We start from the raw sequence: 25,759 nt of genomic DNA, 5'->3' as shown, positions 1-25,759 counted from the left end.
ACCTCCATAACTGTAAGAAAGAAAAGTGTGTGCTAAGCCACCAAATTTGTGGTCATTTGTTTCAGCAGCCACAGTGAACTAAAGCACAGCCCTCATCAGCTCACTGTGCTGCCTCCAATAGCACAGTGATATTAATCACTCATATTTATTCCGAACTCAACGTGCCAGGCACTGGGACGTGAATTAGTTTATTTTTCATCACAGTCCTTTATTTGCTCCATTCTGCAGAGTGGGAAAATAAGTTTTAATGGAGTTAAGTAACTTGAGCAATGACACAGAACTAAGTAGTGGATCCAGGATTCAGGCCACTGCATATAGGTGTACAGAGGTTGTCTCCATGTGTGGCCCTCTCTGGAATATGTAGTGCACAACCTTCAAAACCAGCCAGGACAACCCTGCCAAGGTTTGAACTCTGAGAAATTGATGTCGTCCATGTGCTTTTAAGCACCTATGTTCAGCTTCCATTTTCTTCATATTATTCTTTCTCTCCTACTGTATTATGCATTCCTGAAGGCCAGGAACTTAACTTTCACCTTGTTATCTTCCAGGCATAGTACGTTTATTGGCATCTGGGAACTCCATAATGAAAAAATGAATGAACCTCTTCCCCTAGAGGCAATTACTGCTAAAAAGGTACAAGGGGTTTAAGAAAGAATCCAGAAGCAAGGAAATAGGCTATTTTCTTTCTTCTCTGTTAGTAACCATTTTTAAATTGGATAAGGTAAAATAAACATTTCCACAGAAACTGGAGGGTGGTATAAACAAAGCAATACAAGTCCATCTGGGCATTTTGAATAAGCTCAAGTCTCTAGGGACAGATAAGTGACACCTACGGTACTGAAGATACTTCCAAAACTGATACTTGTCAGTGATCTATGAAAAAAAAAAAAAAGACAAATAGAAGAGACTCCCCCCGCCAAAAAAAAAAGGGAAAAGAAAGATGCTTCCCAATAGAGAAACATTTTTTGTGGTTTTCCAGTAGGAGGAACAAGGGCCCTGCCCTGAAGATAGTGAGGTGAAAGACAAGGCCCTGCTCCTCAGGGTGTAATATACTAAGAGAGAAACAAAACTCCATACAAAAGTAGGAGTTGAGCACAGGTTCTTAAAGCACAGCCTGTCTTGCTACAAGAGTTCAAACCTTGCTCTGGTTGGTTATGAAGGCTGTGCACTGCATATTCCAGAGGAGGCCATTCATACAATAAAAGACAAAAATGATAGTCAGCAGTCTGATGAAATTGCTTTTTTCAAAAACCAGTACAATGTTAGGTCCTATTAAGGGGAAAATAGTGTCTGGAACAGAAACGAGCAAAAATCTCATTGTTTCTGTACCAATCATAACTCACCTGGAGAACTGTGTGCAGGCTCAGAATTGTTCTTTAAGAGGGGAGCTGGAGGCCAGGCACAGTGGCTCAGTCTTATAATCCCAGCTACTCAGGAAGCAGAAGTCAAGAGAATCATGGTTCAAGGCCAGCCCCGGCAAAAACTTATCAAGACACCATCTCAATCAATAAGCTCTGCAGGCATGGTGGCACGTGCCTGTGGTCTCAGCTACATAGGACACATAGGTAGGAGGACAGCATCCAAGGCTGGCTCAGGGCAAAAAACAAGACTGTACCTGAAAAATAACTAAAGTGAAAAAGGGCTGTGGGCATGGCTCAAGTGGAAGAGCAACTGCCTAGCAAGCTCAAGGCCCTGGGTTTAAACCTCATTACTGCCAAAAAATAAAATAAAAGTAGCTGGGAGCCAGTGGCTCACACCTGTAATCCTAGTTAATTGGGAGGCTGAGATCAGCAGGATCATGGTTTGAGGCCAGCCAGGGCAAACGGTTCTCAAGACCCCAACTCCAAAATAACCAGAGAAAATGGACTGTAGGTGTGGCTAAAGGGGTAGAACATCCAATTTATAAGCACAAAGCCTTGAGTTCAAACTCCAAAACCCATAACAAATAAATAAATAAATAAAAAGCAAAAGGGGTTGGAAGCCTGGTTTGGGAGTAGAGAGCCTGTCCAGACAGTTAATGTCCTGAGTTCAAACCCTGGTGCCACCAAAGGGGAAGGAAGGGTAGTTGACAAGCCAGGATTCAAAATCCAGGTTCATTTGGAGGAAAGGGACAACAATGACAAGGTAAACAGAGTAATACCATAACACATGTGTTAGTCTAGAAGAAGATTCCAGGGAGACTGTCTTCTGTGATTTTAAGGACTGAAATTTGTGAGAAAAAAAAAAAAAGAAACACTTACTTTGTATTGCTCCCTATGACAAACCCAGAACCGATAAATGGAGGAGACAAATTTTTATTCAATACAGAGAACTCACAGAGAGTTGGAGCACAGCTTCTCTTCACACTTCCCATATAAAGAATGGTTCTTAGCCAGCCCTTTCCCCAGGGAGACATGGTTTATAGTGGTACAGATGAACATTTTTTAATAGTTACGTATTTTAACATAAATTTTTAAGTGTTTTAAATTTTTCAGTATTGACCAGTTTCCTTTTTTAAAATCTGATAAAATAAATGAACAAAATCAAACATCAATGTGAAGGGAATGACCAAAGATATGCAAATAGGGCAGAAATCTGAGAGATGGCACACACATGCTCACAGTTTAGGAAGTGCTGCTGTCCATTCGCTATTTCATCTTCAGTGTTTTTAAACTTCTGTTCCAGATCTATCTCCTGCTAAGGAAATGCCTGTCGCATAGTTTTCAATGACTCAAGTATTCATTAATAGAGAGGAAGAGGAAGATAAGAAAAATAAGACAAAGAAGGGAAAGAGGATGAATGCCTCGCTCCTCCAAGCCCGTCAATGGCTTGTTTACCTTGTGAGTTCACATCATATTGACCCTATATTGGGAGGAATTCAGAGCACCGGAGCCAAAAAATAAATAGAAAGGAACTTGGAAAGGTTAAAAATAAGACCAGGAAGTCACAAAATGAAACAACTAAGAAAACTGAAACAAATATGTCAAGATAATCTGACACACAAATATTCAGTGGGTGGGAAAAACTTGGACATTCCAGAAAAGACATACTGGTGAGGCAGCCTTGCAAGAATCTTGTGACAAAGATGAAAGTGACAAAGGTGGCATTGGGAGCTCCCAGGCACCCCTCTCTTCTGCCGTCCTTCCTTAGCCTCTGGGTGTCTGCCCTACCACCCATCCCACCCCCTGACCAATGCTGTCTTCAAGACCCTTCAAATTTAGGGTCTCGACACTATTTCAAATTAGTCATAAGGACTAAAATATTCATCTTCTTATTTTTGAAACCCTAATTCCTTCATTTTCTTAGGCAATAGGACCCAAGCCAAAATGGCCAACTCTATCAGTACTGATAATATACTGAAGCCTATAATGATTTTAAATGTTTTCACCACAAAGAAATAATAAATGTTTGAGGAGACAGACATATCTAGCCTGATTTAAATACTATACAATGTAGACAAGCATAAAAAATCACATAGTACCCAGCAAATATGAATAATGTTTGTTTTTATGTATCAGTTAAAAATACAAATTTCACGGTCTCTAAACTGAAGAGACCACCCACAGAGTGGAAGAAAATACTTGCCGGCTATACATTAGACAAAGGACTGATAACCAGAATATACAGGAGCTCAAAAAACTAAACTCCCCCCAAATCAATGACCCAATAAAGAAATGGGCAACTGAACTAAACAGAACTTTTTTCAAAAGAAGAAATCCAAATGGCCAAAAAAACACATGAAAAAATGCTCACCATCTCTGGCTATAAAGGAAATGCAAATCAAAACCATACTAAGATTCTACCTCACCCCTGTTAGAATAGCCATCATCCAAAACACCAACAACAACAAATGTTGGCAAGGATGCAGGGAAAAAGGAACCCTCATTCACTGCTGGTGAGAATGCAAGCTAGTACAACCACTCTGGAAAACAATATGGAGGCTTTTTAAAAAACTAAATATAGATCTGCCATATGATCCAGCAATACCACTCCTAGGGATATACCCAAAGTCATAGGACTCAGGTTATTCCAAAGGCACCTGCACACCCATGTTTATTGCATCACTATTCACAATAGCCAAGTTATGGAAACAGCCAAGATGCCCCACTACTGACAAATGGATTAAGAAAATGTGGTATTTATACACAATGGAATTTTACTCAGCCATGAAGAAGAATGAAGTTTTGTCATTTGCCAGTAAATGGATGGGAACTGGAGAACATCATCTTACGCGAAGTTAGCCAGGTTCAGAAGGCCAAAAATCGCATGTTCTCCCTCATATGTGGACGTTAAACCTAAAACAAATGCAGTAATATTATTGGACTTGGGTCACACACTAAGGGGAGAACACATACAGGAGGAATAGGAAAAGGTAGGAAATCCAAAACTTCAAAGTGTTTGATGTGCCCACTGCAGAGGAGCGAATATAGTAACTTAAAGTGACAGAGGTCACTATGGGAAGGTGACTGGGAAGTAGTGAAGAGGTCTTGTAGAGATGAATCAATTTGGGTTGTAATACACTTGTGCATGAAGGCAATGCTAGGAATCTCTCTGTATAGCTATCTTTATCTCAAACTAGCAAAAACGCTATGTCTTTCTTATTATTGCTTATGTCTTCTCTTCAACAAAATTGGAAAAGAGAGCAGAACAGGTTATGCCTGGAAGCAAGGGAGGTGGGGGGAGAGGGAGAGGAGGGGGACAGGGGGGAGAGATGGCCCAAACAATGTATGCACATATGAATAAATGAATAAATAAACCAAAAAATATATATATATTTCAATCCAAATGATGGAGATCATTTCCAGTAGGAGTCATCCACTGTTCTCCATGGCCAATGCCTGCCACTGGGGGCTTCAGAGTGTCCTTAGCATCCATCCCTTCCTGTCTGTCACATTTGGCAAAAGATGCCTTCAATAAGACTGTCTCCTCTTATCTTGACTTGCTGCTCTGCAGACTTCCTGCAATGCCTTGCAGATAACTTCAGGACACATGGACAAGCTTTTTGTTGTTCTCCACTCACTCCCCTCTTTCAACCCTTAGAATGATTTCTTATAAAAATGAAAAAAAAAAAAAAGAATGATTTCTTATAAAACTAAGTGTCTCTTGATAAATAAAACTCCTTTACCAAAGTACTACAGCAATCTTGCCTCCTGCATAATCTTATAAATAAACATATTTTACCTACTACAGAGAAATGGCTTCATGTGGATGAAAAAATTTTGCTCATGAAGCTGAAAGTCTTTCACTCTATTCTTGGTGGTTCCATTCACGGTTCTGTGACCTTGATTGAGCTATTAACCGCTTCTGTTTCAAAGAACTGTTCTGAAGGAAATAGTGTATACCTCAAAGGAGACTGTGTATAGTAGAAATCTTATAAACAAAAGTTGTTTTATTTATGCAAAATGAAGTTTAATGCTAAAAACATAAGTGGTTTATTTTACCTTACAATCTTTCCCTGTTTCATGTGTGTTCTCACGTGTCCTTAACTGATTTTACATTTATATAGGAGGCTGGCTCCTTCACTTACATTTTATTCCTCTTCTACAATGCCTGAGTTGGTTGGTTTAACTGAGACCATTGTTTTATTCCATTCTTGGCCTAGTAGCTTTCCCCAGCCTTGACCTTCAACCCATCTACCTCTTCCTCTCCTTTAGGAAACCTCCCTTCTTTTCTAGCATATTACCACTGTACAAAGAAATGTGCAGTTTCAATATATTTACAGTCTGAGAATAGTTTCATTATAGACAGAATCTGAAAGCAATGATAGATCCCCAGAAGCGAGAGATAAAGACATCAAAACATACACCAGCCAGGCACTGGTGGCTCATACCTGTAATTCTAGCTACTTGGGAGGCTGCAATCAGGAGGATCCCAGGCTGACCTGAGAAAAAAAGTAAGACCCCCATGTTCAAAATAGCCAGAGGGAAAAGGGCTAGAGGCATTGCTCAAGCAGTATAGCAGCTGCCTAGCAAATGGGAAACCCTGAGTTCAAATCCCAGTTCCAGAAAGGAAAGGAGGAAGGGAGGGAGGGGGGAAGAAGAGAGAGAGAGGAGGGGAAGGAAAGGGAGTGGAGGGATGGTGGGAGGAGAGAGGGAAGGGAAAAAAAGCAAGGAAGGAAGGAGGGAGGGAAAGAAAGTGAAAGAGAAAGAAAAAATGGAAGGAAGGAAGGGGGAGGAAAAGACAGAGGGGGAGAGAGAAAAAGAAAAGGAAGGGAAAGAAAGAGAAAAAAGGGGAAGGGAAGGGAAAGAAAGGAAAAAGAAAAACACACAGAGAAAGGCTACAGAATGAACAAAAGGTGGTGTGTGGGGAAGTGAAACCTGTGCTCATCCAGTGCTATCCTGACAGGAATTCTCCAAACTGTTGTCTTGGTTGGTTCGTGGGCCTGTATAGAAATTTATAAATCATGCTTTCATTGTTTGAAGCTCCTAAGCCTTAAGGAGCATTACATTAACACATGGTTCTTATTTCATCTTTAACAAGAAATGCACACTTAAGCTTTCAGATGTGTGTTTAAACAGTTTTAGCAGTATGTGGTGGGCACACCTGAACTCCCAGCTACTTGGGAGGCTGAAACAGGAGGATTATGTGAGCCCATGAGTTCGAGGCCAGCCTGGGCAACATGTCAAGATCCCATGAAAAGAAAAGAAATAAGTAAAATAAAAAATAAGCAGTGTTCACATGTAGTGAATTTTCTGGTCAAACCAACGTGAGCATCAACGCCTACAGCATTTACCTGGCATGCTGGTTTATACAACAATTACTTGCAACTTTGTACAGCATATTTTGGCCTTCTCAAACCCATTCAAGCTCTGGATCACTGTACTTATAAAACACTGGACTAGCAATGAACCACTGCCAGGCCCTGTCTGAGGGGTGGTCAGTCAACATCCCTCCCAGAGGTAACCACTCTGTCTTCCTGTCTCAGTGCAGTGGGTTTGCATGGTTCAAATTACAGCAGCTGATCCTTGAATGAACATTTTAAATGAAAACTGCTGAGGTATTTGCTTGGACTGCCTGAGGAATTTGCTAAAATCTCTAGTATATCCATGGAGACATGAAATATATCCTCTATGGAACCAGAAAGAGGTTTCAGTCTACCAGTTCTCAAACCTACATATGCATGAGACAGTCCTGTTAAAATGCAGATTCTCATTCATGAGGTCTGGGTGACAGGTTCAAGGATCCCACCTCAAGAGCCAGGCCAGAGAGTTTGAGTAACATAGTAGTGTCAGTATGTCCTAGAAATACAGGAACTATATCTAAAAACTCATTCAGAATTCAGCAAAGTAAAATTATCATACTTAAGAAGTGACAACATATTTTTGCTCTGTACTAGAAATAAAGTTTGAAAGAATAGTTTCTGCATAATCACTTTTGTATTGTATCCATTCTTGTTTGTTTGGGATTTTGATGTTATTGGATTTTTGCTTCCTTTTGTTTTGTTTGGGTTTTGTTTGAGACAAGGTCTCACTATATAGCCCAGGCTGGCTGCAAACTCAATCTTCCTACCTCAGCCTCCTGAGTGCTTGGATTACAGGTGTGAACCACCATGCCCAGCTCTATTGCATCCATCCTTATCGGGTAATGAGGGAGTAAAGTGGTTTCTCTTGCAGGTTTTACCTAAGATTAAGCCTAAACTGTAGGCTTTGCTCAACTACCCCAAAAACATAGACCACAGAAGCAGGGAGCAGGTGCTCTAAAGATCCAATCCAATAGGGACAGGAAAGCCACTCCCACAAGGTTCTCAGCTCCCGCCACACTTTCTAGAAACACATCATGACATGACATGAATGGTCAGGCCCAAGTGGACAGCACTTGAGCTCATAACTGGCTGTGTCTCACACAACAGATTCTAAGACGAGGGAACCCTGGACCTTAGGACAGGCAGCTGTCACTGCCTCCCCATCCTACCCCTAAAAGCTCATGACGTTTAGCAACAGCCAAGTGGGACCTCCTGCATCAAGCAACTGCCAGAGGTAAACATAAAGCAGTTATTGGACGTGCCCAAGAAGAGGTGGGTCTGGAGGTTTCTGGTTTGGGATATTTGATAGAATTTTCTTATTTAACTGTTAAAATGCTGCTTCAGTTCAGTATTTTTCCATCTACAGGGGTTGCAGCCTGTTGATGAATCACAAAGTCATTTTCACAGGTCACAACCAGGGTGTATTGCAGTTTAAAGGAGAAGTATGATCTCATGAAACTCCTCTGTGTGTGTGTGTGTGTGTGTGTGTGTGTGTGTGTGTGTGTGTGTACTCAGTTATGTTATAAAGTACGTATCTTACTGGGATCACAATAAAATTTTTTATATAAAAACACTGGACTGTAGTTTATGATAGAGGAAGATGTTCATGCCTTCACTGTTTTCACCCGACACTTGTTTGCCTTAGGTAGATGAAATAAAATGAAGTAAATAAAATAGCCTTTTCAGCTTTTTCATTGCTCTTCCTACTATAAATTCCTTGAACTCATATGGCATGGATAGCCTACACATAAAATATTAAGTTCCTTCTGGTCATACATCACCAAACATGATCTATGAATAGATTACATTTAATCTATACTCTCAACTTCTCCTGGGTATTATACCCAGGCCTCTACATCCAATCTTTTGCTCAATAAATACACAGGATGCTTACCAGAGCAGTGAGCAATCCAAGTTTTCAAATTACAAGAGCACCACCTTCTGGTGAAATATTTTCTTTCTAGGAAGGGTGTTACAGAACTACCAAAAATACTCTGATTTTTCTGGCAAAATTTGCAATTTCACTTACAAATACATTGAAATTCTGTGGAGTTTCTTTTTTCTTTCGGTAGTTTCACTCCATCTCCCTTCTGGGAAGGGTCTGTTTATTCCTTAGCAGTCTATCCTTTTGGGTTTCCGTAAAACTAAGCGGGTGTCAAGTTTCAGCTCCTCCTTGAATTCCAGTCTGCTGAGATTCCCTCTCCAATCCTCCAAAATGGAGCCTCTTGCTGTTCACCCATTAAAATATTCCGGACCCAAAGCAAAGGTATTTGCAGCTTTGCTCTCCATGGTTCTATGCACAGTGATGCTTTTTCTCCTACAATTAAAATTCCTGAAACCAAAAATCAACAGCTTTTATGCCTTTGAAGTGAAGGATGCCAAAGGAAGAACCGTTTCTCTGGAGAAGTTCAAAGGCAAAGTAAGTCGCATCTTCTGGTTTTCGTGTCTATTGTCCTCCACGTCTCTGCTTCTTCGCTTAATAAATTCTTGGCGGTTACATAGTCGTAAGTGAAATTTGACCTTCGAAGTATTAATATGAGTACATCACTGGTTATCAGACCTTGTATACGTCTAATTGATAAACTTATTTTTCTCAAAAATGCTTTAACTTTTGTGCTGAATTAAGACTTTTAAGTTGTCTATAAAATGCTTATGGTTAGTACTGTGAATATGGTGACATTTATTAATCAAAGTTAGTTCTATAATCTAACCACATTAAAAAGCACTCTATCAGGGTTTAACTCATACATTTGGGTTATGATTTTCAATAAAGTTGGATATATCTAAAAATATGCAATAACCATCTGTCAGAGACTGTATTCTTCTCAAATGGTTTTAGGATTTTAACTGTTTGTAGGATTTTTTTTTTTTTTTAATCTTGTGTTTCGTTTTCCGGTTGGCCTTTTTTTCTTTTTCCGGGAGGTTTCACTAGTTGTCAACGTGGCTAGCGACTGCCAGCTCACAGACAGAAATTACTTAGCGCTGAAGGAGCTGCACAGAGAGTTCGGGCCCTATCACTTCAGTGTCTTGGCTTTTCCCTGCAATCAGTTTGGACAATCGGAGCCCCGGAGGAGCGAGGAAGTAGAATCTTTCGTAAGGAAAAGCTACGGCGTCTCATTCCCCATCTTCCACAAGATCAAGATTCTTGGGCCTGAAGCAGAACCTGCTTTTAGATTTCTTGTTGGTAAATATCTACCTGCCTCAGCAGCATAATGTATTCTGTTGCTTTTTGTTTAAAAAAAAAAAATGCCAGGACCATGTTTGCTATTTCATTGAAATGTTTTCTGGAAAACATTAACAAAGAGCCAGAATCTTATCTTTTGTAAATTTCTAGAAGCTATGTTGCCTGAAATCAATGTTTTTATGGCAAAAGAGTTCTATTGCAATGAATTTTATTCCTTATGACCACCTTCTTAAGATTACTTGAAGTGTGATCATGGCTGTATTCACAAAATGTCTCACTTCTGTCATTTAACTAGCTTTTGGAGCAAAGTCCCTTGTGCAAATTAAAACTGTACATTTCATGAATATTCATGGAAGAGCATTATTAACTGAACGTGTCTCTCTGGTTAATTTTATGTTGCCCTTCTTATCTGAGACATTATCCTCAAAGCTGAATATCCCAGTTTACCAGGGTATTGCTAAAATCCAAAACAATATAACTTGGTTTTTTTCAGAAAGCAATAATGTTAGGCTTTCTCTACAGTTAAACTAGCCACAAAAATTTATTTAAGACTTTTCAAGCATAAAGGCACTATGGTACAGTAACAGTACAGGCTTTGGCATCAGACTACCTGGGTTCAAACCCTTGTTCAGTTGCTTTTGCTTTGTGACTTCAGGCACATGACTTCTGTGTGCCTCATTTGTAAAATGTGGCAGTAAGTAGTACATACCTACCTCCCATGATTTTTTCAGAGGATTAAGTGTGTTAATAGTAAAATACATACACACTGCTTCCTGGGTGCCAGACACTACTCTACAGAACATCCAGCTAATGTTCTCTTATCTAACTTACTTTGATGATATCTTCAGCCCGTTTTTACTGTAAATAACTTAAGTTTTGATGAAATTATGACATCCAGCATATCAAACAAGATGTTCTTTAATATTTTATGTAAGTGTGCCATCAGAATCTTCTAAAAACATTGTGTTTAATTTTAGGGAAAGCTGATATTATTCCTAACACTATGAGAATAGCAACCAGAGTGAAGTCTTAGTCCTCTTACTTCTGGGGTCACTGAGGAAAGAAAAGCCAGAGCTCCTCCCTTGAGCTAATCATTCCTCATTACAGGCCTAATGCTTGAGTGCACTAGCTTGTAGGTTATTCTTCCTTATCACCAAAAATCCCTGCGTACTTTGTGTCATCAAAGCAGTAATAGCGATGTTAGGTTTCACTCAACTTAGATGGGGAAGGTAGAAGAGCCCAGAGGTGAGGGGCACCGCCCTGGAGGAAGAAGGCTTAGATATCAATGCTGGCTCTCCCATGCACTAGCTACATGATGTGGAAGCCAGGCCTCCATTTTCTTCCTCTACAAAATGGGGATAATAATAGCACCCATCTCCAAGGGCTGCTATAGAGATGAAATGAGAGATCCATTTAAAGCACTGAGCATACCTTATGAGGCTCATGGTAAGTATTTGATAATTCTAGTTTCAGTTATTGCAGCTTTCTCATGCTCATCTACAATCGAACATCATTCCTGGGTGATATAAGTGAAAAAAATCCACTTTTCTTACATAAATGTAGGTTTATCAAAAGAATAGTATTATTTCTCAAAATAAGATGTTTAGAGTTCCTTACCATTTTTAGCAATGTAACAATATTAAAAACATGAATGTAGTGAATATGAAAAGTAACCATAGAAACCCATCACCAAGGACCCTTAGAACATTTTATCTTTAAAAATGTTAAGAACTGACAGACTTGTTTTGTTTTTTGCTTTGTGGTTTGTTTGTTCATTTGTTTTTGGCAGCTGGGGTTTGAACTCAGCATCTCAACCTACTAGGCAGCTGCTCTACAACATGAACCTCACCTCTGGTCCTTTTTGCTAGGTAGGATCTTGCTTTTCTTGCCCAGGTCAGCCTAGATATCAGTCCTAATTTACACTGTTACACCTCCCTTGTAACTAGGATTACAGGCACATACACCCATACCCAAGTTTTTTCATTGAGATGAGGGTCTCACTTTTTTGCCCAGGCTGGCCTCAAACTGCAATGCTCCTGATCTCCACCTTCTAAGTAGCTAAGGTAAGCCATTGCACCCAACAAGAACTGAAAGTTTTGAGTTGATGACAAAGTAAAGTTCTTTTAGAAATTTTTTTAGATCTCGCCAGGCATGGTGATACATAGCTATAATTCCAGCACTTGGGAGACTGAGGTAGAAGGATCACAAGCTTAAAGCCAACCTGGGCTACATAGCAAGACCTTGTCAAAAAGGAAAGAACAGGAAGGAGGGAAGGGAGGAAGGGAAAAAGGGAGGAAGAGAGGAAGAGAGGAAGGGAGGGAGGAAGGTAGGAAGGAGGGAGGGAGGGAAGGAAGAAGGAGGAAAGGAAGGAGGGAAGGAAGGAAGGAGGAAAGAAGAAGGAAGAAGGAAGAGGGAAGGAGGGGAGGGAGGGAGGAAGGGAGGGAAGAAAATTGTTTACATCAACAAATTTAAAATACGCTTCTTTGTTTCATTTCAGTGAGGTCATCAAGTATATTGAAATCTGGTTCCTCAAGCCTTGAGTTCTGCTCCGTTTGGGTTTTTCATTTTGTTTTTGATATTATGACAATCCTACAGTCTAATTCTAAAGTTGTCACTTATGCAAATACTAATATAAATGAAAATCTTGACAATGAATAAAATTATACTCATGAAAATATGTTCTGAATGTTTTAGATTCTTCAAAGAAGGAACCAAAGTGGAACTTTTGGAAGTATCTGGTCAACCCTGAGGGTCAAGTTGTGAAGTTCTGGAGGCCGGAGGAGCCTGTTGAGGCCATCAAGCCACACATATCACAGCTGATTGGACAAATCATCATAAAAAAGAAGGAGGATCTATGAAAAGGCCATGAAGCATTCTAATGCAATCCTCAGGCAGAGAGATGTCTGGAGGATTCGTTCTCATTTTAAATACTTTGACAATTAAGTGTGGTGCTGAAGGATGATATTTTTATGCTGTCTTACTAGAAGTGGTAATGAATGTCCTCAGGATAGCCATGGTACCCAATGGTTTTTCTTCAATATCCTATTGTTCAATTTGACATTTTCTAGGATTGTACTTTACAGAAAAGTCAATACCCAAAGGCCACTGTTTGGATTCGAGAACACTGTGTATGACTGAAATTTTTGGAGTAACTAACTATAAGTGGCAATGTTGTAATAAAACATAAGTACTGAAAAGCATAAAGCATAGATTCAAATCCTTATTTGTTTTTGTTTCACGTACAAGATTTTGTTTTTTAAAGAACAGGTTTCTAGTGTTTTACCATTATCTAGCCAAATAGTCATTTATGAATGGTATTACAATCTTTCAAAAAGCCTTCATTATTTGCAACCTTTGTCTCTCGCCATTATTTTTTCTAGAAGCAATTCAGTCTCCATAAGTGAAGCCTTTAATTTCAAGTAAAAATCCCAAGTGTAGGGAAAAGGGGATGGATACATGACCATTCAGGTTGGCTTCTTACAGGTTGATTTGAGCTGCTATTATATTTAGACTAAGTTAGCCATTTGGAAAGAGTTCAGTGCAGCATCATTCTGAGCTGGAATAGTAAAAATCAACCCCAACAGTCAAAACTGTAATGTGCAAAAGGAGGGAGGACAAGAAAGTAATGGGGGGGAGGGTATGAATATGATCGAAGTACTTCACATGTATATAAGAAAATAGAATAATGAAATCTGTTAAAATTGTTCAAAACGGGGGGATAAAAAGATTATTGGGGGGGGGTTGAATTTGACCAAAGTATCTTATGGGAATATCACTACTTGAAACCCCTTTATACAGTTAATGTACACTGATTTTTTTAAAAAGAGACACAAGTCCTAAAATGTAGGCCTTTTGGAAGAGACACTGTAATTTTTCTCCTGAAGCCTTTTATATTTTATCAACCTTGTAAGGATTAACAAGGCCATCTGCCAATTTGGTGAAGGTTAATTATTGCCCCATGAAATATACAGTCATTGCATAAAAGAACTAAATATGAGGACTGGGTATGCATATATGTGCATTTGAAATTACAAGCATGTAAATTCTGGCTAAGAAGGAAGGAGATCCAATTTAACCCATGACTTAACTGCCAAATTGGGGCCTGATGCAAGAAACTGAAGACATTTTTGTGAATTCAGTAATGCCACCACAGTGTGTCGTTACCTTGTTCTATATTTCTTGACTATAGTTCTTAAGAACTATATATATATAGTTCTTAACCTTGACTATAGTTCTTAAGAAAAAATGTTTCCTGGAGCACCTCTGCATCAAAGTACAAATCCAGTCACCCAGATAGGAATGTGTTTAGTAAGCTCTTCAGGGGAAGGGGAGTATGGTTTCCATCAGAAGTAACAAAGATTCACAGAGATAGTCTCAGGAATGCCAGACTCCTGTCAGCAAGCCTGTGTCCCCCTCGCCCCATTGCAGGACTTCAGGAGGGTGAGTCACTTACTACTTTCTCTCTCCTGTAAACTAAGCCAAGGCAAGTGGAACAAAAGGGGCCCTTGCAACTCTAAATTCAATGATCAAACTTAACCAGAAAAGAAGTCAGAGCTAACCTGGATTATGGGCAAAGCAGCGGGCAGGTACAAATCTATCTGTTCTTTGCAATTTTACCCCAGCAGCCTAGTAGCACATTGAATTCTGAGCCTCTGAGGAAAATTTTGATCAGACAACCCCTCCAAGTGTTGCACCCCTAACATTCCTGACCCCCCCCAATAACAGGGCCCACCAGTGGGGGAGAGGAGTCATATGCACACATTAGGGGAGTGAGCAGAACTGTACATGCCAGTATGACACAGGCAACGCAGGCTCCACGCTGCCAGGTGGATGGTAACAGCTGCACCAGGAGTGAGTGACCTTGACTGTCAGTGAATGTGATTCACATGCAAACCCTGACTGAAGTCACTACCTCTCTCCAAAGCCAAATAAGATGGGTGTCTTTGCTTACATGTCTCCAACCCTACAGTCTTCAGTCTCCCCATAAACTTTGGGCACGCAGAGTAGGCAGGTGGGGTTTAAAAGTGTGTCCTGTGTATTGCCTTGAAAGAAAGGAAACCCAGGTGTTCCCCCACAACTGGTGGATGTATACTGAAACAGTAGAGTCATTTGCTGAAGGGCTGCCCCTCATAACTCAAATGTCACAAGTGAATACCACAGACAAATACTCTAAGGACAAGTTGAATTGAATTGAACAGTCTTTCTTAAATCTTGTCTTGCATCAAAAAGTCCTAAACATAGACTTCTACAGGCTGCCTGAACAAAGATGTATAACAGAAAAAATGTCAAGCATTATAAAAGAGCAAAAGAGGATATTTAGCTGTCCTCTTCATGACAAAGGGACAAAATCAAATGTGTTTTAACCAAGGTAAATCATTCACTGACTTGGAGGCTTGTTTTGGTTTGTTTCATTTGGAAGGTAGAGAGGAACACTCCATACTAACTCCTGATCATCAGCTCATGACAGATGTTAACAGCAGAGTGTTGGGAGCTAGAATAAATATAAATTTGCCTAAAAATCCACCCTGAAAGTTGAACTTCATTAAAGTATATATCTACAGTGTGTACACATGTGCGTATATGTAATTCTTAATAATTCTAGTACACAGAGCATCACTATGGTGTGGCTGATAAAAGTTTAACAACAGACTCTCTGGAGGAGGAATTCCAACTTGCAGCAGTTGCTGATTTCCATGGTGTAAATGTCCCTCCCATGTGGCCAACTGCAATCTACCAATGGTTTAATAATTAGCTTGCAAATTTTCTGAAAATTTAATAATTGGTTCTCTCAAACCGGTAAGAGCTAGCTCTAGCACACCAAAATTCCTAAAAATTAGACTTGGATCAAGGTATCAAGGATCTTCAAAGAGAAAAATCTAGAGAAAAAGTATATCACATATACTTATTTTTATTATAAATATATTATTTTGTCAGATTATATGAAAATGTGAAGTATATGCACATTTGTCTATGTTTATGAAAAGCTAACAGTATACTGCCTAATCACACTAAAATGTATTATGTAACTGGTCTGTCTGCAGACAATTTCAAGGAGGAAAATATTCTAATAAAAGGAAACAGAAAGGGAAGAGAGAGAAAGGAAGAAGGAAGGAAGGAAGGAAGGAAAGAGGAGGGAGGAAAGAGGAGAAGGGAAAGGGAGAAGAGGGAAACATGAAACCCAAGAAGAAAACCAAATATTGCATTTTCTATGTTTTCTTTAAAAATGTTTGACTGTGTTTCGAAAACCTGCCTACCATGAGCTGAAGGCTTGAGTGGTCCCGGCACAAAATATCATGTTACTTAGGAGTATTTCTTTGAAAGAAAAATGACATGTTTGGGTGGAGCTGAGATTTAGCTTTCGGATTGATCTCATCTTTTCCATGGAATAATAAAATGCTACTAACTGTTATGCCTAGAAACTAATCCGCCGTTCCGTCCCCACTTCCCATCTCCTTCCGCAAACAAACTGTTAAGGCCAGACCTTGCTGACACATTCTCGTTGGAGGGAATAAAGAGCAGCAAATAAGGAAGCCATTCAGAGGGCAGGGATAGGAAGCAGTTATGTCCCCATCCCAGTGAAGGGCATAGTGACCGTCCCAAGAGACACCACCTGTGAGAAAAACTTCAGAACAAGCAGAGCCTACCTCTTCCTCTTCCTCCAATTGCCTGACTTCCCAACTTGTGAACCTCCTTTTCCCTCTCACTTCTACAGAAACATTTTCTTTTCCAATTTACATCTTAATTTTTCTCCTTACCTATTGATCTGTTTATCTTGCATTTCATTCCAATCTTTCCCTCATTTTTCATCATCTCAAGAAATATGAAACTAAAGAACAACTTTAGATATTTATTCTTGGATGTAGATCAGTGGCAGAGTTTGCCTAGTATACACGAACCCCTTAGGTTGGATCCACAGCACCATAAAAAAATAAATAAGATATACATATATACATATGTGTGTGTTCTGCTTTAGCACAAATATTGGTATTTTATGTCTTCTTTAACTCTAAAAACATTAAAGCACAAAGGACAAACCTTCTAAATTTAGTAGGTTTTATTTTTATTGACAGGTAGGTGACTATCTATAGAAACCTAACCTTTAAAAAAAAGATGAAAATTATATTTACCTGAAGGATCCTTAAACACAAAGACCCTAAACATAGAATGATATTGAGCAACAAGAAGCAGAGGATGATATTTGAAAGTAGTAAAATACATAAAAATCAAATGATAGTATCTGTTTAACCTATGTTATAGAAATAAATTTAAATAGGGTAAGCATAAAAATTATTTTACCAATAACTTACAATCTAACATAGTAGAGAGTGTTATATTTATCATATCTCATTTAGGGCATAACTAGTAGGCCAGACCACCAAAGTGAGTTCTACCAACTTGCTGCAAATGTCCACATGAGAACACCGTATGTCTGAGACCCAATATATCTGACTCTGCTCCATGGCCAAAATGGCCTGCAGCAGAATGAGAAAATACTTAAAGTAATATTTGTGGTCAGTTCTTCCACTTCACAAACTAGATCTCATCAAAATACTGTATACACCAATATACAATATTTTACAGAAAATGGAGTGAAGAATTGAGTCAAATCTTTCAAACAACTCAATCCAAGTCCCATCAAAAATAATCCACAATTTTCTTGATATTTCAAGTGAAAATATTTTAGTCAACTGACCCATCTGGAAAATAACTTCAATTATCCCTTCAACTGATAGAAACACGTAGTCATAGAGGCCTGCTCTACTGCCATAGGAAGAAACTGATGGCCCAGAAAGAATATCAAAGACTTAGTTGAAGACTTGGGGGAAACATTTGAGACGTTCTATTCCAAACTGCCATTATATTCTTTAATTTAAAATAATTTTTAAAATAAATACATAATATCACAATTACTTTGTGTCTAGCCAAGATTCCAAAAATATAAAATGAATCATATGCTTCTTTCACCATTGTAAATTGTCCATTGTACTATAAGTAATTAACCCAATAGTAATAACAACTATTATGGTAAATAATGCCCCGCTTCATAGCAATTTATATATATATATATATATATATATACACACACACATTAGTTGCAGATTTAGTTACACTCTGATGTCCAGTGTACATGCAATAAGAAAGCAGTTGTATGTTAGCTGGTGCCATTCATAAATTCAACCAGCTAACAATACACTGCCAACCCATCACACACAGGTAACCAATCCACTTCATTGACAAGCGAAATCTATCCAGAAGCAAGTGGCAGGGTAGCTGTGGCTGCTGACTCAACCCAAGCAGCCAGCTAACAGTACACTGCCTGCCTGACTCAGGTCATGACGTCACTGAGGCTAAGTGTGTAATATGAAATACAGTGGTAGAACTTTAATCTTAATAATCACATTAAAGAAATTTTATAGGTAAAACATATTTCTCCAAAACAATAAAAAAGTCAATATTTGCAAAACACTAAATATTTTTAAAACTTTCATAATACTTACACTTAGGTTTTTCAAATTAAAAGTTTGATTAACGAAGATATGTTATGGCAGTACAAATGAATTAACAAAGTTACTTAACAATAGCTTTTCAAGTTACTTTTATTTACTGACCAAACGATCAGTCGTCTGTACTAGGCAGTAGAATATCTAGGAATCATGATAATATATACCCTAGACATGAGACATAACTATAACAACATTTGGAGGAAATCAATAAAAAGTATTAAAGGAATTTAAAGATTATGTCATTAGTTTTCTCCACTATAGATAACATTAGTCAATTCATCCTGAAAGTTCAGTTTATGTTCACAGTGTCACCACTTGAATATAGAAAGATTTATAAAATCTATGAAAATGGTGATGGGTTTGAAAGCAGAACCTATGAGTAAAAGGTTTAAAAGAAGGTGATTTAGCCTAAAGAGAAGCATGGCAAATGGCGACGAGAAACTTAATTTGAGTTGTTCGTGAGGAGAGAAATTTAAATTTGTTTTATTTTTACACTGATTACAAGAAAAACTACAGACCTTCGGATGTAGTCTTTCATAGGTACAAGTATTACATTGGATCTACTTTAATTGCTAACCTGAGTCCTGGGTTAAGACACTTCTCCTCCTTGTCCACAAGATGGCACTATTTCCGTTTCTTTGTGAAGCGAGGTTCTGAATGCAACAGACGGGAGTGCAACCAGCAACTGTTAAGATGAAATTCTAACAGCCAGCTGGCAATGCACTGCCTACCTGACACATCCAAGCGTCAGCCTTTGCTTTTGAGACAGACACTAGCAGGCGCCATTCAGCTTTGTCAGAGAACTTCAGTTTCTTGAATTTCTTTAGTATGTAATTAGATTCTGTACTTACAAAGATCGATTTTTTTTTAATTCTCATATTTTCAGACTATTCCGTATTTCCTCCAAATGCCTTCTCTAGCAAGAATTAGTTTGTTCAAGGTCAGAAAAACGACAGCGACCAAGAGCAAGCCCTGGACACTCACCGTGGGGGAACCTTGACTTCTCTTCTGCTTCATGTCTTTGGACAATACCCGCATGCTATTCTCCTTTAAAAAGACAGATAACACATTGAAAGAGAAATATTAGGAAAATCAAAACATTAGGTATGGATTTTTTTTCTAGATGCTTGTCAAACTGCATTCGCCTTTTTAAAAACAATTAGGCACCTCCAAAACATAACTAAATTACAGAACTCAAAATTAAGACATGGTTATAAAGTTGTCCCCTCTCTCGGTGCTAAACAGGTGTTACAAGAAACCCCTTTAGAGAGTTGGGCGTTACTCACCCACAGCATCTCTTCCTCGGTCGGGACCCTGCGCCGGGCGGTGCGCTCCAGCTTCCACTCCGACTCCGGCTCTTCCCAGCGCTTCTGGTTCCCCCAGGGCTAAGCCAAACTTCCCGCCTAAGGCTTAAACCCCTAGGGTCGCGTCCTCCGGGGCCGTCATATTTCACCACCGATCTCCATCTCCCCTCACTCTTCCCACCGCTCCTACACCGTATTCCCCAGGGTACCCTTTAAAAAGCCCGCGGGGCGGCAGCCGGGGCGGGAATCCCCCCGCCCGCCTTTCATTGGCCAGCGCTTCCGTGACGTCAGGCCCGGGAGGGATTCCCCGCGCGCCACCCCGCCCCCCAGCCGCAGGCGGAGGCGCGCAGTGCCGCGCCAAGCTTTGCCGCGGGCTGTGGCGCGCCTGGGCCTGGGCCAGCCGCAGGAGGCCGGCGGGCGCTTGGCGGGAGAAGGAGCGGGTTCCGTTTCCAGAAACAAACATGCTTCCTTCTAACGCGTTCTGAGCCCTTTCCCTCCACCGCTTTCTCCACCCCATCCTGCTTTTCAGGGATTGGAGCTGTAACGCTCCGCCTTGGGTCCGATGACCGCAGAGCTTCTGTGAACCACTCGGTTTAGGCGTGCTTGCCAACGCGTCCTCCGTCTCCAAACAGTTGCGATTTCTGTGCTGTCATCAGAGCACAGGAAGGGGAGCACTGACATACTTATTCATCCAATTCTCTCTGCTCTCCGCAACGGGAAGGGGCCGGATTCTGTCACCTGCGCTTCTGAGCGATCTTGCTAAAAAGGTTTGCAAGAGGACGGAGTGAAGAGCCAGCAGGAAAGCTGAACAGACAGGGGACTCGTGATAAAGGGGGAAGAGGATGAGACTGGGGGTTGACGGAGGGGCCTGGAGGGAAGATAAGGAGCCAGATGGGCTGCAGCCTCAGCTGCCCATTTGAGCTGCCAAAAGAGGTTGGCTGTGCCATATGGCAGGAAAGTAAATGGTGTCTGGGAAGCCTCCAGTCTGGCAGCCCGCTTCTCCTCCCCCGTCACACACCCCACTCCAGCCACCCCCTTTGACATCGAATTGTATTCTGCTGTAGTACAATACGTACGCTTCTGCATTTTTCTGGGGAAAGGGCTCAAAGGCACAACTGAGGGTCAATGAGCTTTAAAAAATAATTTTTTAAAAAGCTAAGATTCACTCTAATTCTTTCTTTCCTTGACAGAACAAGCAAGAAAAATACACATCAAGGCTAAGACCCATGGTTCAATGATACAGGTTAGGGAAAATGTTGCACAGGGTAACTTGACCTTCAAGTGAAATTTATGAGAATACTTGATAGTCAAAGAACTTGGATGAAAACATCTCTGTTTCACCCACAAAGAGTCCTGATTCCAGTGCACTGCATTCAAGGGAGTGCTCGCTCCTTCCAAGTTCCAGGAAATCCTTTCAGCAAACATTGAGGCTAAATAAAGTGAACCGGCATTGGATGAGTCAGGTGTATTGTTAATTTAAAATGTCAGTTTTGCAAATGTCAACTAAGATTAGAATACATTGGGAATATGTAATTCTTTTTATCTCTATTTTTAAATATATTTTACATTTACCCATTTTGTGCCAAGGAAATAATAAAAGCAGTTCATGTAATGAGCTCCTAAATCCATGTAAACTAGGATTTTTAGAATCCAATGCCTTACAAATACTAGGAACAGTGAATTATTCACTTAGAATGCAGTTATCTGCAAGTAATACTTTTACCAATTACATTTAGCCACTAATTCCACAGCATATATACACACCTTCCAAACCCCTTTCTCCTTCTAGTGTAAGTGGAAAATATTATTTAAATATCTTCCTTTAAAAACTTATTGTTCATTTAAATATTCAGATTAAAATTTATCAGAATGATAAATAATAACTGTTGCACTCAAGAATCATGAATGCTTAAATTATTGTGCATATGGTCGGGATATTTAACCTCTACAATTAAATACAAAAAGAAAAATCACAACTTTCACTAAACAAACTGGCAGACATTGCCTTAACCAAATGATCAAAGTTAAGGAAACCTACTAGTGTCCTGTACCTGCTGATATAATCCACTGAGAAGGGCAGCCTCTGTTCTGTGGTATTCTTGCCCAAAATGCATAACTGGATTTAATAATGAGACAAACCCAGACTGAAGGACATTCCACAAAATAATTGGTCAGTAGTCTTCAGGAAGTGTCATAGTCATGAAAAAAGAAAAAAACTATCACAGATCAGAAGAAACTAAGTAGACTACTTCATGAATTATGAGGTTTTGAATTGACTCCTCCACCAGAAAACAAAGGACTTTCGTTGGATATAAAATCTTGAATAGTATCTAATTACTTACTAGAGTAATGCTAACTTTGCAGTTATGATCATTGTACTATGATTAGAAAATGTTACATTTGAGGAAACTAGGGGAAGAATATAATGGAATTCTTTGTACTGTTTTTGTCACTTTTTTCTAGGTCTGAAATTATTCTAAGTAGAAACATTTTAAAATTTAATATCATGTGGTCATTCTAATAAAACCACTATGGTACTACTGTTTAAGTGGCTTAAACATTTTATCTTAATGTTACAAAATACAGTTTGGGATCAATGTCTAATTCAAAAATTAGTGTGCCTATCATTCAAAATGTTTCCTCTTCAGGAGTCGGATTTGCAGGAGGAAGCCTGGTAGAGAAAGTCTGTGAGGAAGATTCCCTGGCAATGGCCAGCTGGACGGATTTAGAGTTAAGAAGGTGACAGAAGAGATGAGCGGTGGGGAAGGGAAAGTGTGGGAAAGGTTTTGTTGATTCCCAATTTGTCATGGCCCTGCGAGTCTCAGCATTTCCCCACCAATGGGAAACGAGGGGGCATCCACGCTTCCCAAAGGCAGGTCTTTTTTGTTTCAACTGCACAGTTACACTTTCTTTCTAAGTAACATTAAAGATCTCAGAAAAATGTACGGTGTACACAGTAAACTCCCTCCATTGCTCTCCCAGCCTCCCTTCCCTCCGGAGCCGAGGCAGTCATTTCTCAATGCATTCCCACAAATCCGTATGACATCCATGTGCCGTCCATGTGGACACACGGGTACCTTGGCCCTAGGACTCCTGCTACATAGGCGAGATCTGTTTATACTTATCGTTTTGTAACTTGCATTTTCTACTTCACTGCATCCAACTCTGTTCCAGAAACGCAGCCAGAAGAGCGCCCCACGTCCAACTCCAACGGCTCTTCCCGCCAGGCTCGAGGCGGTCCCGCGCCCGCCGCGTGCCCGGCTCCCTCCCGCCCGGGCTCCCGCATCTCCCGCGCCCGCCCGCGCTCCCGCGCTCTCGCGGTTCCCAAGCCCGCCGGCGCTCACCCGCGCTCCCGCATTTCCCTAGCCCGCCGCCCGCCCGCGCTCCTGCGGCTCCCGCGCACGCGCGCCCGCAGGAGAAAACGGACGGTCGGAGCGGTTTCAACGTTCCCGGCACGCGCCCCCGCCAGGGGTGGGGGATGGGACGGGGGGGTCTCGGGGGAAACGCGCGGGTCGGGGCGGGCGGGACTGCGAGAAGGGGAGCCGAGCGTGGCAGTGCGCGCTGGGGGACAGTGAGAAGAGCAGGGAGGAAATCCTCGGTCCCGGCCTGGTATCCTCCGAGCACTCTGCTGCCCGGGGTTAAGACAGCTCACGAATGGATGAATCCCCATGGTGCAGACTCCACTAGCGCCTTGAAAGTTTTCACTTGCCAAGGTTCCAGCAAAGTGACCACCAAAGAACCGTCAGTAGCCTGTCCCCTCTGGTTATATGGCCCAGTATCTTTTTCAGCTATAAGTAGTTCACATACTTCTATTACTGCCCGATTTCTAAGCACAGGGCCTGTCCTTCAAATTTTTATTAATTCACCCTTACCCCAATTAAGGGAGTTGGAGAGTCAACGTTGCCCAGCTTTTAAAACATGAAAATCAGGGAGTTTATTCCTTTAATGCATTTTTTTCTGTCTCTGCATGCATAAGGTACTGCCCGAATAATACAGTTTTCCACAATTTTAAGGTAATGTGAGGAAAATATCAAACCGAAATTAATACAAATCCAGTCATTTGAAGACTATTACCCAAAGAAAAGCTGGCTGCTGGTTGCTCAAGACTTAAAAATCTGTACTTCACTACATTTCTATCAGCCCTTCCAAGGCAACAGACGCTAAAACAGAAGGGAAAATCTCCTTCCCATTCTGCCCAAGCCATCTATATTTCCTTCTCTGTATGCCGTTGCCTACATCACTGTCTTTCTGGTGGGGGAGAGTCAAATCCGCCTTCTTTCCTTTCCTCTGTGCTCAAATCCAAGTATGAAAGATAGTCATTTCCCCTCTCTGCAGTGTTGATTGCATGTGCCCTCATCTTGAGCAGTAATAACCTAACTATTAACTCAACCTGCAATCTATATCCTCTCCACTCCATTTAAGATACTTCTTTGTACCCAGAAAGTGTCATGCACTATGTAAAGCAGTGAAGATTCAGTGATATCGCTATGAGGCAATAAACACTATTGTGAGGTGACCATATTTCTCCCCTGCCCCAAACCCCTTCCTTACACTTGCAATTGAGTTCCAAGTTCTCTAACTCATGCACGAGGCTTCTGTGGTTGAGTCTTTCTCTGTCCTTCTCGAATCATCTCCCATATTACCACCAATGCTGCCTATCCCTGTAATGGAGTTGATGTCCACACCATCCGGCCTTCAGACCTTTGCTGAGGCTGTCTCATTTTTGGACTGTCTTTTCTCAATATTCTCCTGGCAATATCTTTCTCTTCAAATTTCAGCTTCCTTCCTCCCCCTTACACACACACACACACACACACACACACACACACACATACACACACAGAGAGAGAGAGAGAGAGAGAGAGAGAGAGAGAGAGAGAGAGAGAGAGAAAGCCTTCTCAAATTGTGCTAGTTAGAATTTCTTTCTTTTTTCTATGCCAGTGCCAAGGTACTTGATCCTCTTTCCTGTCTCTTCATTTAGATTTTGTGTGTGTGTGTGTGTGTGTGTGTGTGTGTGTGTGTGTGTGTACAAGGGTCTTGTCTCTTCCTCATTGTGTCCCCTTCAGAGATTACCTCAGTACTTTGTACAGAGTAAGATTTGCAGCCAAGATTTTCTTCACTGAATCAATGTATAGATGAGATTAGGACTTTCCCAACTCAGAAAACTAGGATACTCAAGTCACAAAAGACAGGCTTTAATATGGCTATGCTTAGAATGTGATCAATCAAATTTTTAGAAATGTGTGAGTTAAAATGTGTAATAAAAAGCAAAAGTTCTTAAAGTAAGGGAGGCCCCAGGGCTGTGAAACTTGAAATAAGTCATTTCCCCCCTTTCAGTTGCAGATTCCTTAATTGTAAAAATGAATTAATTATTGTCGACTATTCAGATTTATGATGAGGAACAGAGGGAAAATATAAACCCCTAAAAGTATAAATTTCTTTCTCTTGGGATAAAGTGAGGGCCCTAATTAGTTAATTAGATGACTAATTTAAAAGTGTTTGGATAATAAATGTGTCTCTGTAAAGCACTTGTCCAGAAGACAGCATCCTCACAGCCAGAGCCTACATATGGTAGGTCTGACACATAGTAGGTAATTAATAAGTGTTAGATGAACAAATTCTGAACTCAATCCAATCAATATGTAGAAATATACTAAATCCAGAGGACTCCATTTAGTTACTCTAGCTTGATGGTTAAGTCACTAGAGTACACATTTCCACTTAAGTGTGTTCCCCTTGTGGTCAGCAAGCAACCTTTAAGTTTATAACTTGACATCTGGGAAGACTTAATCTGAAAGGAGAAGTGCCCTGGGCTCTAGACAGCAACCCTTAGCATAGAGAATCCACTACTTTTATATTTTAAAAAACCACATAGGTAAATATAGTTAGATATCAATATATATTTTATACATAGATAACATATAAAATGTTAACACTTGTAGCTGCTACGTTTTATATATATATCATATATACATATATGAAAAAAGGTGACTTTCAATGGGTGTCAGTGGCTGCACCTGTAATCCTAGCTACTCAGGAGGCAGAG

The 25,759-nt window shown here is 40.3% G+C and overlaps 2 protein-coding genes across 3 annotated transcripts in view; one reads left to right on the top strand and one right to left on the bottom strand.

The window, feature by feature from the left end:
* Positions 1–22,999, bottom strand: part of Cdc20b (cell division cycle 20B) — a 59,553-nt gene extending 36,554 nt beyond the window's left edge. The window contains 4 exon segments of the mRNA XM_074077882.1: positions 19,394–19,456; positions 19,696–19,779; positions 19,886–20,359; positions 22,868–22,999. Of these exon segments, the coding sequence (XP_073933983.1) occupies positions 19,394–19,456; positions 19,696–19,779; positions 19,886–20,359; positions 22,868–22,999 (753 nt within the window).
* On the top strand, positions 8,685–13,109 carry Gpx8 (glutathione peroxidase 8 (putative)). Of its 2 annotated transcripts, XM_074077498.1 has the most exons (3): positions 8,705–9,140; positions 9,644–9,905; positions 12,600–13,109. In XM_074077498.1, exons 1-3 carry the CDS (start codon positions 8,937–8,939, stop codon positions 12,761–12,763), a joined length of 630 nt encoding a protein of 209 aa, XP_073933599.1. In that variant the 5' UTR covers positions 8,705–8,936; the 3' UTR covers positions 12,764–13,109. The 2 variants fall into 2 exon arrangements, with proteins under 2 accessions (XP_073933600.1, XP_073933599.1); XM_074077499.1 differs by lacking the exon at positions 9,644–9,905 and having other exon boundaries at positions 8,685–9,140.
* Positions 23,000–25,759: the final 2,760 nt, after the last annotated feature.

The sequence above is a fragment of the Castor canadensis genome, chromosome 6, assembly GCF_047511655.1.
Source record: "Castor canadensis chromosome 6, mCasCan1.hap1v2, whole genome shotgun sequence".
NCBI classification, from domain to species: domain Eukaryota; kingdom Metazoa; phylum Chordata; class Mammalia; order Rodentia; family Castoridae; genus Castor; species Castor canadensis.
This window is presented reverse-complemented; position numbering and strand designations above follow the sequence as displayed.

Coding starts and splice junctions, on each gene's coding strand:
- Gpx8 (XM_074077498.1), top strand. CDS start 8,937: ATGGAGCCTCTTGCTGTTCACCCATTAAAATATTCCGGACCCAAAGCA. Junction 9,141..9,643: donor TGGAGAAGTTCAAAGGCAAA/GTAAGTCGCATC, acceptor TTTTTCCGGGAG/GTTTCACTAGTTGTCAACGT. Junction 9,906..12,599: donor TGCTTTTAGATTTCTTGTTG/GTAAATATCTAC, acceptor TGAATGTTTTAG/ATTCTTCAAAGAAGGAACCA.